At 35.7% G+C, this 14,196-nt stretch overlaps 1 protein-coding gene across 1 annotated transcript; it reads right to left on the bottom strand.

Annotated features, from left to right (window-relative positions):
- Window positions 1-738: 738 nt before the first annotated feature.
- On the bottom strand, window positions 739-13,887 carry zgc:77151 (uncharacterized protein LOC337153 homolog). The gene is made up of 10 exons (XM_043222131.1): window positions 13,751-13,887; window positions 10,606-10,866; window positions 8,755-8,929; window positions 6,158-6,394; window positions 5,459-5,574; window positions 4,319-4,466; window positions 4,146-4,198; window positions 3,919-4,016; window positions 3,684-3,819; window positions 739-3,351 (listed from the first exon to the last, which is right to left on the bottom strand). Exons 1-10 carry the CDS (start codon window positions 13,769-13,771, stop codon window positions 2,023-2,025), a joined length of 2,574 nt encoding a protein of 857 aa, XP_043078066.1. The 5' UTR covers window positions 13,772-13,887; the 3' UTR covers window positions 739-2,022.
- Between the last annotated feature and the right edge of the window lie 309 nt (window positions 13,888-14,196).

The raw sequence follows: 14,196 nt of genomic DNA on the forward strand, positions 1-14,196 counted from the left end.
TTTTATCTAAGGATTTTTTCCTGTCTGGAGCATTTACAGGAAACCTCTGACCTAACTTGTTCAAGCATTGAGAGATTACTGCGCAATATCGCCATCTTCCCTGCTTTGGATTGAGTCACTTTTGACTAGTTTGGTCTAAGAATCAGTATTAACATTGTAATTTGTAATTCATGTTGGTTATACATTTAGAATGCTGAAGCCAGTTAATACAAGGTTGTTGAATGGCCTTGTAAACATAAGATAATATCGCACCCTTGTGGCTACAAGAAGGCTGCAAAGGTATCAGCACAAAATACACAAAAATGGCCATGGAGGCTAGATTTACTGCAGTTAGTTACTACCATAAAAGCTCATAGTAATTTGACAAAGCACACTGTCATCCAAAAATAAATAACATGGCAAAGATTCAAATGGTAAAACATCAGTTATTGTGGTCACACTTTAGTTTGGGGACCAATTCTCACTATTAACTACAACATTTGCCTCAAATAGCTCCTAAAAGACAGTTTATTTATGGGGATTAAGGGATTTAAAATACAGAATAAGACATTAATATGTGCTCTAAAAACAGTCAACATACTAATAATATGCATACTAATAAGCAACTAGCTCTGGTCCCTAAAGTGTTAAGTGCTATTGTTACTGTCAAATTCTAAATGATGCAATCTCTTTAAAATGCCTTTTTAAAAAGGAGCTTTCAGGTATTTGAATTTTTGTATTCAGCAAAATATAACAATGTCAGTATATATTTTTATTATAAATATTCAGTGTTTAAACATGTCTGCAATGACAATCTGTCACAGAGTCCATGTCCCATTAGCATAAGCATGCAAAATAAGAAGAAAAAAAATATTTTTGTAACCTGGTGATATTACAACAGTTTATACATTAACATTAAATAGGGATTAGCGTTCTGTTTGGCTGCCTTTCAAGTACAGAAATTAAATGAAAGAAAAATACGACCAACAGATTAATTAAGAATGATCATACAAATGTTTTACACAAGCAATTAATTACGGTTCATTATAGCAAAATGAGCGTAAATTATGAAAATATAATTTGTCATCTGTAAACCTGTGAAATACATTGCATTAAGAGAGGTCAGTCTAAAAGGAGGAGTGAAACGCAAATTAAGTTATCCATTTTCTCACAACAGGCAGCTCTACGTCTGTTTCTTTGTAAACATTTCAACAATGTCTATAAATGATGTCACAAATAGTAACTACCTACAATATATGACTACATGTTAAGAAAATGATAGAAAAAAAAGGAAATTTGCATTGGGACCCAAAATATGCATACTATTTGCACAATACAGTACATTGTTTAAAATGAGTAGCTATGGAAAATATGATAAAATCCAGCACAGAGGTCATACGGTGGACTTTTCTTAAATAGCAAAGTTCAACAAATACACACAAAGAGAAGAAAAATTACACTGTCTAAAAACAGTGAAGACGAACTGAGATAAAGGAGTAAAACAGATAAATAACAAAACACAACCTACACCCACAAAATGACACTGCTTTCATCATAAAATAAAAACTAGTTACCATTTATAAACAAAGCATTTATGTTTAAGAAAAAAAAAATACAGTAGCTGACCAAATCTTCTGCAATGTTACAATGTGTGTTTGATATCTGGATCAGATACCAGATATTGTGTCCTTGTTTTTCTTAAAATACCTGTATTTTTCAAAAAAAGAAATTGAATGCTCCATGAGTCATGTGTCTTTTATTGGCTGGACATTTGATGCTGCACTAACTACAGCATGTGTTTCGACTTAAAAGTACTAAAATATAGACTAATCAAGTTCAAGGCACCTTATCTTTGGTAGAACCATGGCCACCTGCATCAGTTCAAAGTTTAGTAGTGTTTTAAAAGGAGGTACTTAGCAGATAGCAACGCATCTGCAGACCGGTCTCTTTGATCATACGCAACACTAACGTGTCCACGGGGAAGGCAGAGCAGAAAGGAGTGATAAAGTACACAAGCGTTAGTAACGCTCCCATGTCTGCATGCTAACAGCTTGATGGCTTGGAAAGGAGGGAACTAGAAAGTAATTTGAGAGAAACTGTGTCTGATTCTTTGATGTCATCAGTAGGTACACACTGTGAGTAGAGGTCACTGTTTGGTTGAGGTTCTAGATCTGGATCCAGAGTTGTACCCTCTGGTTCTTTCTTAACTGTCACTGCAATTGCGCTGGTCTTGTCTTCCCCTTGTTTCAGGTGATAAACACAAGCTAGAGTGTCTGGGGAAGCACCAATACTGGAGGGCGTTTCAGGGGGGACATCTAATTTGGGCACTAAGGTGAAACAAGTGGCCTCAGGAAGAGTCAAAGCCACACTGGTCCTGTCCTGAACTAAAGCTCTGGCCCTGCTGGGAGAGCTAAGATCAGCTGGCTCGTCTTGGTTCAATGGCACCAGAAGGGACGTGCCATTCCACTTCAGAGATACTCCAAGATCCTCAGATTCCATCTTTGGCCTTTTGGTCATTAACTGTTCATCCCGACTCTGCAGTTCTGCGAGTTCCACATCTCCTGTAGACCTCTTGGTGATGGCTCGTTTGCTCAGGTTCAGCGGGAGGGATTGGTCTTGAGGAATACTTCCATTGGGTTGGGAGGTCTTGCTGAGATCCTGAGCCAGAACTTCAGAAAGTCGCTTGGTGAAGGTGTTCATATGTGTCGAGCCAAGACGGGTGCGCATCAGTTGACGCAGCTGCAGACTACAGCCGATGTCCAGTGGGAGGATCCTAAGAGGCGGTAGAGGAGCTCTAGTCAAGGCGAGTCCTCCGTTCTGAGACAAAGTATCCGAGCTACACCCTGAACACTGGTGTTGGGGACTCTCAGGAGTCTCAGGCATACTGACTTTGGGCTGATGCACCATAATTGTCTGTTGGGGTGTGGTAGAATCTTGAGGAGGTACCTCAGGAGTACTCGCTCCATTAAGACCCAGGCGAGCTCGAAAGAGGTCCAAAGGACATAATCCTTTAGTAGGACTGAATCCTTCTAAAGAACCACCTGCCAGCAATTTGCAAGGAACTGACAGAAAGGAAGGAGCTTGAGGTTCTACAGTCTCCATTTTCACATCTAGCCCCAGCACGGGTTGGTGAGGCACCGGTACAGAAGACACAAGTGACAGACCTTGGCCATGAGGATGATTGGTGAGCTTTAGTTCTTGAAAAAGTGTCAATGGCTGGACAATCTCTTGATGGGGTCTTGCTGGTTTCTCTAGGGGAGGTTTAGGGTGCAAGGGTGGCCTTCCAACTCTGCCTTTGGACAGAACCTTGGCATTGCGTTTTCCAGGTGGCCTCCCTCTTTTCCGTACAACAGCGCCATCTAGTGGTGAGGCCTGAAAAAGCAAGAAAAAAATGTATTTACATTCTTCTAAATGCAGATCTTATATGATAGGAAGGTATTACACAAAAACTGAGAGTGATTGTGCAAAGATATTTTCTATCTGTCCCGCTGCACAAATATTTAAATTATTTTTTATACAGCAGTGTGGCATAATCTATATCAGATGAATGGTCTTTGAACAAAGAAAACTGACTTGTCACATAACATGTCAGTCAAGACGCTTGTTACTATGCGTTTTATTTTATGCAGATTACTTGCATGCAACAAACTAAAGCATTAGCAATATTTCTCTATTTTTTGAGAAACGAAAAGCAAAATCCTCACCTGGTTGGTATCTGTATTCTTTTTTTCTCTGCCCCGCACAGTCTTTTTGATGGTAGTGGGCGAGACAAATGTAGCTCTAGGCTTGCCAAGTTCTGTGTTTTCTCCCCTTACATGCAGTTCATAAGGGAGCATCAACCTAGAATTAAATCAACAGAGAAAGTGAAAAATCAGTTAGCTGAGCAAAGCCCTTTGACACAGTAGGAATGAACTGTTGTAATCGGAGCCTTGCACTCACCTTTCATAATGCCTTCTGGTGCAGGTGGCAGCGCTGGTGCTGCCTGGGCTTCCACCCAATTCATTGTACACAGTCTTCCACAAACGGTGTGATGTCACCTGCAGGTGATGAGGAGAACAATTACTCTCACTTACACTACTGAGATCACTGCTATCACTTTCATTCCGTTATGATGGATTACAGCTTACTCAGCAGGGTCAAGTAATGAAACAACATGGTAAACTTACCCTATCGTAGCCCCCCAGCCTTTTTACAACTGAATACATGAGGAAGAGGTCAACTGTGGACAAATAAAATGCAGCTTGGTTAATTAAGTCAGAAAAAGTTATCCTAAGTAACTGATTTAAGTGGCTGGTGCTCAATTTATGCGCAATTTCCACATATAAACAGTCATACATACTCTTTTTGAATCCCAGGTTGGGAACTTTGCTTATAGGAGAACCTCTGTGCTCCATAAAGAAAAACAGCTGATCCAGGAAGAGCTGCTCCTCTGGATGTGGGAGCCAGTTCCCATCCCAATGCATTTCCACACTGCCCATCACATTTTCCTAGCAATCATAGAGAACACATTAGAAGATCTTTCTTTGAATAACTTCTAAGTAGAAACATTAAGATGCAGACACATTAGAAAAAAAAACTACCATCTATTGCCAATGCTGTAGCAACATATGAAATATAACAAATTTAAACCACAAAGCAAGCTGTTGGTCACTCTGGCAAAGCAGTGTGTTCAACTTGAAGCTGCTGCAAAATCTGCAATGGGGAATCTTTTGTTTACACACAAAATTCTAGATTTAATGGATTCTATTAAAATGGGTGGATTTCATTGGTGAAAATTTGGTGTATGGCAGTAAGTGACTTTTAAAATCCCATTCAGTTAAAAAGTTCTATAAACAATTCATAAATCTTCCAATGCAGACACACCAACTTGAAGTTGTAAGCTATGGTATATACACATTTAAAAATAGATTTTAATAGGCACTAATTTTGAAGGTTTGCAGGCTGACTAGCTAAAAGTAGCTACTCGTCTTACATTAGATAATATTTGGTATTGTAGTTCAGCATGAAAAACAGCAGTGTTATTCAATAAGCTTTTTTTTTAATTAGATCACATAAATATCACAGTCTTACTGAAACTACTCAGCCTTGTACCTTGTCCGTTTTTCTATTTTTGCTTCAAAATTTTTTTTTAAACTAAGTTGATTAATCTGTGACCTTTTTTATACCAGATCACTCTTTAATTTATATTATATTATATAATTATTAATTAAGCTTTTTTAAATTATGCAGAATTTTAAATTATGTTTATAGAAATTGGCGAACTGTGACTTAAGATTATGACAGAAAAAAAGCTACAGTAAAGATACAGAGACAAAAATGGTGTGAAAGGAAGTCAAGACATCAAAGTTAAAACAAAACAGGAAGCGCACAGTCACGTCACATTATACTTCACCATTTGTTCAAAATTTTAAAACATCCTGTTTGGCCATCACAATTGGATTACTGTAAAGATGTCTGTGGACCAAATTGTGTTGCATACCTTCATCCTTTCCATCCATGACTCCGATAAATGGTTATGGTTTTGCTGATCAGCATCTTTGCCATCCCTGCCCTTTCTTTTACGAGGTCGCCCCTTCAGACTGAGAGAGGAGCATCCTGAGATAGAAACGTTAAGGAAATGTTAGGGCAACAGTACTCTACACTCGCAACATTTGTAAATTCATTTTAAATTAATTTATTTCATATAAATTTTGAAAGTCCCATTTTGTTTGATGTAGCGTGGACGTAAAGTACAATGCAACCATTCTAGCATTATTTGAGTTAAAAGCAATTATTTGCAGTTGTCAAAACAGCAAAATATCAGAATTAACAACCACAAATTAAACTGCACTTTGCTCAATGAAAACAAAGTAAAAACTATACACTATTGAACACACTCACTTTAAGTTAAATATTCATATGAATGAATTCAAATAAATGGCATGTAGCCTAAGTATCTTTCAATTAAAAGTAACCACTATATCACATTTGAAATGCCTAGCATGTTCCAAAGTAAATACATAAATCAAGTAATGAAAACTAAGATCTTAAGCGAATCAGATAGTAGACTATCATTACATGATAGGTCTAATATAAACATTTACTTTTACCATGCAGCTGTTCGTCTAGCACACCTAAATTTTCTGCATTAGCCTACCACATATCAAAGGTCACAATCTATCAAGAGTGTAGCACCTACCAAGCTGTGTCAGTATGCTAGCATTGCTGTCTAGAGTAGGGTGGTTGAAAGTATCCCGGCAGTAGAGGACTCGTGTGGTGTCGAGGGCCACTTTTATCCCCCCCAGAGCCAGCAGGTGAGGGTCCTGCAGATTAGGAGAGCTAGCCTGATCTGGGACACGTCTTTGAAGGGAACGAAAGCGACAGTACTGGGGGTAACTGAGAACCTTAACCTTCTGCTGTAATTCTAGAGGCTCGTCTGCAGGAGAACACAAAAAAAAAAAAACATCAGTCAATAGATTTAGGGAAAATGTATTTACTGTAAAATAATTATCAGTAACATCACCATCAGACTAGTTAATTTTTTAAAAAAAAAACATGCAGTTCCATCATGAACCTCTGAAGGCATGGGGATTTCAGGACGGGGAAACCGATCTACAGATATTCCACAAAATCTGTGCCTTTTCCACTTGGAAAAAAAAAAAACTTTAATCTACATTTTGTAAAAATCCATGAAGGATTGTTTTTTGTTTTGGGATTTTACTTTTTTTTTTATATTGGATGACCAAAAACATCTCATTTTGGAGGGTGACCACATCATTTGAGGAAAAATATATATCCTTCAAAATGACATTAAAAAAAGGGCTTCGTCAAAAGGAAATTAAAAATGACTGTGGAAAATCCTGGAATGATATATCAAAGAAAGAGAGATGTGTGTTTATATATTGTTTTGCGCATAGTTGCATGACAATAGCAAACTGTAATTTTTTTTTTAGTTAAACTTCACTTTAGTTTTAGCATATTAGACAATTAGATTACATTAGATAATGCGTCCATCTGTTTGTCTGTGTCCTCTCACAGAACTTCAAATATACCGATCTGGTTCATTTATTAGGCAAGGTAGAAGATTAGATCTTGTTCCTTCTGTGATCATCTGAAACCAGAACAAGATCTTGATTTTCTTGAAGACTGAAAGACTGGGGGGGGAGACTCTATAGTCACCTTCCTTCTTTTGTTTGTAACTAAATTTACACGCATTACTGACAATGAGCTGTGAAAAAAAAATACAAATCAGCTGAGACTCATCTTTCAATCTGGACATTAACACCAATAGTGATAGTTAATAATACTAATATTACTAACTAAAATGTAGCTCATGCTCATACGCCGCTGAATGATATAGGAATTAGCTAAACAATATAGACAGGGTGACCTTTAAACATGTTTGCATTTCACACAGACAATCTTTAAAAACAACTTGACACCTATTTAGTGTTGCCAACTCCAAGCAGCTAAATGTCACTAGATGACATCGTAATGGCAAATTAACATTTTATAAAGAAGAATATAGATATAGAAGATAAATGTGCAAGATGAGAACTTAAGGTTTGTCCAAGAAGTTGCTATATTTATCCCTAAACTACATGTACCCACATGTTAAAACCTAACACCCTGAAAAGTAACATGTTGACAGTAACAGGATTGATGACTGCAAACAAATTTGCTAATTGCTAGCTAATAGTTAAGCATGTTATTCACTTTGTTTATTTCTTTATTGATTATATGAATGTAATAAATATTTACATTTTAAAAATGGTAGCGGTATCGACACTGCATGATGGTCCCGCTCTGTCAAGCCTCATAAATCATCAAAAACTGAATATTACAGAAAAGAAACATGCTTGTGTTTTAAGTGAGAAATAACAAGGAATAACAAGGCTGGCATGAAATCAGGGGACATCATTAAAAGGATTTTTAGATTATATAAATATGCATATTTATGCTAAAAACAGAAATCTCTTGACAATGCGACTGTATTTAGAACAACATGCAAATGTAATTTTTATACCACTTTGCATTTACATATAAGTCCGGTTGAAAAGTAAAAATCAGTCAGGGACAGGCCAAAAACCTTACCCGTACAAGCATAAATGCTATTTAAACTATTTTAAATAATATTTAATTTTCGTGTAATATAGGAAAACATAAATTGTGTTTTGTTTTAAAATTGCTATATTTTTTTGTTGTCGTAATGAATGTTTGATTATCTCTTAGGGATGCAAAAGGTTTTGATGTCAAGGAAGTGTATGCTGCCTTGAACAATTTACAACTTTTGCTGTTAGTTGTTTATTACTCCAGTGTAATGAGTTGAGTTTATTTTGAGATTTAAAAACAAAAAGGCAGTTGTTACTGTCTCTATTCACTTTCTGACAAAAGCCCTCAAACAGGACTAGCTTACTTCCTGAATTCCTGAAGCGTTTATATATTATACTATTAAATGTCTGAATCAAACATATATGCAGTTTTTCAGAACCACAATAAACTAAATTCATTACATGTTTATTTTAATTTAATTTAACCTCATTCTTTGTGTTTATCATAATTTTTATTTTTCAAAGCAGTAAACAAAATATTTAAAAAAATGGTTTATCTCCCTTTTACCAAATGAGACACCTAGACCTGTTGAATATTAATTACATGACCCCACATAATTAATCTTAATGAGCCAAACAGATACATTTTAGAATGGATTTTATATTGTCTTTACATCCTTAAAAAAGAAAGACAAAAAAACAACACAGACACACACACTTCAGGCTTTTTCCATCAGTTACTCACCCTCGCTCTTCATTTTTCCTTCCTGTGGATAACTAGCATCTTGTGACCCATCAGACCTCTGAGACACATGAATGTTTTGACTGCTCCGCTTCCACTGTGGCGGTTCCTGACAAGTCCACTTCACCAGATCTTCCACTCTGACCACAATCTTTTTCGATACAGCGAGGACTTCATCCTGCAACAAGAAATGCATATAAACATCAAGCAAACACCTGTGACACAAAACCACACATTAGTTGCATTCACATGAGCTTACAGGCAGGGCCAGGTTTTGCTTAATGGCCTGAAATATTTTAACACCTTCAGTTAATGCTATAGAGAAGCCTCTCCCTTTTTCCTATGGTATACAGGTTGACAATAGGACACTCGTCACCTCAGGCAAAAAAAAAAAAAAAAAACAACCAACCCAAACTACTTTCAAAAAAAGGGGGGTAAAAGCCCAGTTGTTATTTAGATGCTTATCTTTGCAGCATTCTCACATTCAACTGTTTACAATGAGACTGAGAAAAGCATTTCTTCTTACTCAGTTGTTAGAAAACAGGATCTTGTTATTAATAAGTAAAATATTAATAGACACAGAGGCTGTTTAAAATGCTTTCTAGTTTAGGCATGGCTACTTAATACAGCAAAAGAATGATTATCCTTCATTTTCAAATAAAAAAATGAGTCTCGACACTTTTGTTCAGCATATAGCTCCAGCTGTATAACTATAAAATAAGTTATGGACATTACTCATTCAAGCACTCTTCAACATTTTACAATGTAAATGTTGTTTGGAGTAACTTTATTTGTGATTTGGGTAGAGATCTCAATTTATTGCTAGTTAAAACATTTAACAGCAGTTTTTTATTTGCACAAAACAGAAAGAGGGATTCGGTTTTTACATTCTGGCTTTTGTGTGTCATCAACCTCAGGCCATATTCAAGAGAAAGTTAATATGGAAAACATAAGAAATGCAATGCAGTGCATGCGTGTCAGATAAATTCTGAACTAAAATTATATATAGAGGAGATAAATACAATAATATCTGTATGTATTTTGTATTTATTACCAAAAAGAATTTTTACAGGCCAAGGTTTTTCTTAAAGGGCTTTTTTTGTCCATTGTTATTCTACTATAAAGTACTGTTTTTGGCAAGAATATAGCCTTTTGTAATAACTCTTATAACAATAACAATATTGACAAGAGGCTTTGCTGCTTAATATTTTTGTGGGATCTGTGATTTCTTTTTTAAGATTCTTATGAATAGAAAATTTTAAATGACAGGATGTATTTCAAATGCAAATCCTTTGTGATTCTACTGATGCCTTCAAAGTAAAATTTTGACCAATCTGTGCATGTATAAAAAAATCTACAGTGTTAATAATAATTGAGCTCCAAAACAGCATAAAACGATGTCTAAAGGATCATATAACACTAAAGAAACCAAGTAATGGCTGCAAAATAATCAGCTTTGCCACCCCAGTAAGAAAATTATATTTATATTTCAACCAAAACAGTTTAATAAATTGTAATAATGTTTCACAATAACTATTTTACTATAGTTTTCCATCAAATAAAAGCCTTGATGATCATAAATGACTTCTAAAAAAAAAAAGTAAATGTAAATTATTACAGAAAATAACACTATTGTACTTTTTCCCCTTTATTTATGGCTTCATCTTATAATTAATGCTTCGGCTGTTTATTTTTATTTCACACGCAACTTCATAATATAGTAAATGATTAATATACATCAAATATTTTGTATAACTACAATCATTATGATAGATAATCTGGTGCTCATGAATGGATCTATGCACACTTTTCCTTTGGCAAAAGGTTATAATGTAAATTTTTCCCATCTCTCACCTCTCCGTGCTCTACTGCTCTGCCCTTCGGGGTGTCCTCAGGTAAAAAGTAGAGTCTAGAACTGGCCAGCAGGCGGCGTTGCGTCTGATCCTCCCACAGCAACGTTACCTCCGCTATACACACCGGCTCCTGGGGGCCACAGCGCATGAAATAGAACTCCCCCAGCTTCCAAACCTGCGTTGGACCCCCGGAAGCTTGCTTGCAACCCACTGACTTATAAAAGGCAAAGGACCCTCGAAGGCAGCTGGGAGCACCTAACCACTGTTTAAAACAAGAGCACATAGGTTAGAAAATAACCTGCAAATATAAGAACAACTGAATAAAAATCACCCACATATGGGTTTTTTGCAGCCGTGTAAGAAAATGACACATTTGCTAAGAATACCTTCCAACGGTAATGAGTCAGAGCACAAAAATGATAGGTTACACAAGTTCACAAGCATTAAAAACAGTCCATAGTTAAAAAAACAACTTATGAATTCATATAGTTCACTTGGAATTTGCTCCTCTCCAGGTATTTTAAGCAAACAGAAATGCTGTCATTACACAAACACTTCATAACAGTCAGAGCTCTGGAAGAAAACTTATGCATATGAACTATGAAGCTCAAATACACTCATGCAAACACCCTTCACATGATTCAAATTATCTCTCTGAGCAGTAAGCATTGCAGCCTTCTCAAACCTGCTGAGCAGTAGGATAAATATGCTGACTTTTATCAGAGTTTTTGCTAAAATCTCAGGCCCAAAAAAAAAAAAAAAAAAAAAAAGTTAAATTCCCAAAACATAATATACAGTAGGAGCGAAATACACAGGAACTAGTCATTCACATAACCTGCTCAGAATTGCTTGGTCTACGTTGGTTTCCATGGTTGAAAACACATTCCAATGTATTAATCTACTTAGGAATGGCCTGATGGCAGCAGAAAAACAAAGATTTTTATGGAAAGTAAAACATAAAAATTCTATAAAGCTGGTGCCAAAATGTGGTTTGCTGCTATCGGATATAAAAAAAGAACTATGAATGTGACTCACTGAAGGCTACGCTCGCTGAATAACACAAACAAACATTAAACATTTAAAGACGCATATGAAGCCTGATTCATTTATTTTAAACATACCATAGATAATTCAGTTGATACAAATACATTATTTTTACATTAGTGTCTTAATACGCATGTTATTATTGTCGTTTTAATACCTTGTTGTTGCACTAGCATACAAAAATAGCTCTGAAATAAATAAAACCAAATAAAACAAACAGGTAAAATACTTAAATAATACAAAAGGCTCACGGAAAACTCTTAATCAGAAATTAATTCAATTCATTGGATGATATATATTATACGAAGGTAGTGTATGTATGGATAATATATGTATATTATATATTATTTTATCACTTATAACCTGTTAACAAAATTTCAACTTAAATCATCAAATTTCTAATTATTATGTCAGCATCAAAGGCTATTTCCATTGCAAAAATATTATTATGGCAAACAATAAACAGTACTGTAAGAACTAAAATCTATACAAGATCTTTCTGTTTTCATTTTTACTAATTTGTTTGCATTTAATACATTCAAATATTAATAAATAGATTATAAACAATGCAACATGTGCTTGAAAGTACTGCATTTATCCGTAATATATGTACTTATAAAACACATGATCAGTGTGCACAGCACTGTAGCTAATATGTTTTCCATTGTTACAGTGTGCCTCTTATAAGTGGCCTGAACGTGACATGCTCAGTACTTTAACTCAATATGTCAATCACAGGACGCCTTCACGAGGTAATACAGAGTCATGGGTCACTCACCCCCACCCCACCCCCACCGGTAACCCACATATTCACCGAAAAACCGACCAATCACAAGCCACAACATTCGGCGTCCACATGTCGAGCGCCTACTGGTAAAAAAAGAGAACTAGTCTACAGTTAAGCCACAATACACGTCTGCGACTGTCAACTTTTTACTTTATGTACTCCAACAAACACCAAAGGGAACGTATTATCCCAGTTCTAAACACACGGAGATCTTGAGAAAGATTTAGAAAGTCAAATATATAATAATAAATATGACCTTGGAGCTTTTAGCGTGACCAAAATTGTTTACATTTATTAGAATGCAAATGACAATACGCTCATATTACACTGAATGACGATTCAAGATGCCTATTTTATATGAATAACCATTTAAATAACAACAGTGATAAACAACATCCTCAATCCGGGTGCTTTGTGAGGCTTAATAATACTGGTATTCATTCAATACGTGCAACAACATATTTTAAGCAACTTCCTACTGCCACATACATAAAAGTCTCATATATCATTTAAAAAAAAAACACTGCTATAGCTAGCATTTCTAGTCAACGCGAGTAATATCATGTTGATATTAAAAGCCAAGGAACAATCGAGCGATATTGCGTTATACTGACTAAACACAGCATTTTAAATGTAATATTACAGTTCATACAACGACCAAATAACTTAAGCATGACGAAAAAACTTCTTGGTCTCAAAGAAAATCAGCAGCTCCACCAAGTTTACCTCTTCCTACAAGTTTCATTACCACGTCATTTTAAAATCATGCTTAATATTCGCGAGATTTTATCGAAAAAAAAATGTGTCGACAGATTGTGAATAAAACCAATAAAGCTTTCCCTTTAAAATCCAGGACTAGGTTTGTATTGTTTTTAATAGAAGATAAAACAAAATCTGTTTGGCAAATGTGAAATGTGGGGTTGGGGGGCAAGAGGGAGAATCTAGGTAGTCAACACGACACACAAAGAAATTAATCATTAACGAAAAAATCGAATTATCACAAGCACGCTTTCTTAATACAACAATAAAATTTTACACAAACCGATATTGCATCGAGGAAATTTCAAACACGTTTCAAAACAAATAAAAGTTTCTCGTCGAAATGCGAGATAATATTTTCAAGTCTGCGTTGGCTTGATTGGGTAGAAATCAATTCGGTATTTTGGCGAACTTCAAATATTACGACGTGTCGAGCGTGCATCGATTAACAAATAACGATTTTAATTTTCAAAAACAAAGCAGCAAATTTCAAGCTCACGCGGCGACCGCCTCGAGCTGCAACAAAGTAACAATTTAAAGTTGTAATTCAGTTTACCTGTATCGTACTCTGCTCCATTGCAACTCAACATTCCCTTATCCCTCTCGATGCCCCCTATCAAGTTACACAGCCGGGTACTAACAGCACCGGCACACACATAAACGTAGCAGAAGAAAAGCTTGTGCTTTTTTGTGAAAATAGGGCAGGATCTAGGTGTGGCTTAACTCCATTTGCCAAAAGAACTTTAATATATGTTGTGCATTGTACATAAAATTGCTTGTGGAAACATGCTCGCTGTTTAATTTAACGCAGTGACTAACCGCGATCATTAAATAGAACACAATTTCAATATGGAGCCTTGAAATCAGCATTTCAAGACAAAATCTATATACAGTACAGAGCATGCGTGTTGATTTTTTTTTTTAACGAAATAGCTCATTTTAAATGCATCATGTAAAGAGTGAACCCATAAAGATTCACATTACTAGCGTGACGTGACATAT

This window comes from Puntigrus tetrazona, chromosome 21, assembly GCF_018831695.1.
Source record: "Puntigrus tetrazona isolate hp1 chromosome 21, ASM1883169v1, whole genome shotgun sequence".
Taxonomy (NCBI): Eukaryota; Metazoa; Chordata; class Actinopteri; order Cypriniformes; family Cyprinidae; genus Puntigrus; species Puntigrus tetrazona.

Excerpts from the sequence above, each read along its gene's own strand:
- zgc:77151 (XM_043222131.1), bottom strand. The coding sequence starts at position 13,771 with ATGGAGCAGAGTACGATACAG. Across the intron at positions 4,467-5,458 it reads CATGGATGGAAAGGATGAAG|GAAAATGTGATGGGCAGTGT; the intron begins GTATGCAACACA and ends TATGATTGCTAG. Across the intron at positions 4,017-4,145 it reads GGCTGGGGGGCTACGATAGG|GTGACATCACACCGTTTGTG; the intron begins GTAAGTTTACCA and ends CATCACCTGCAG.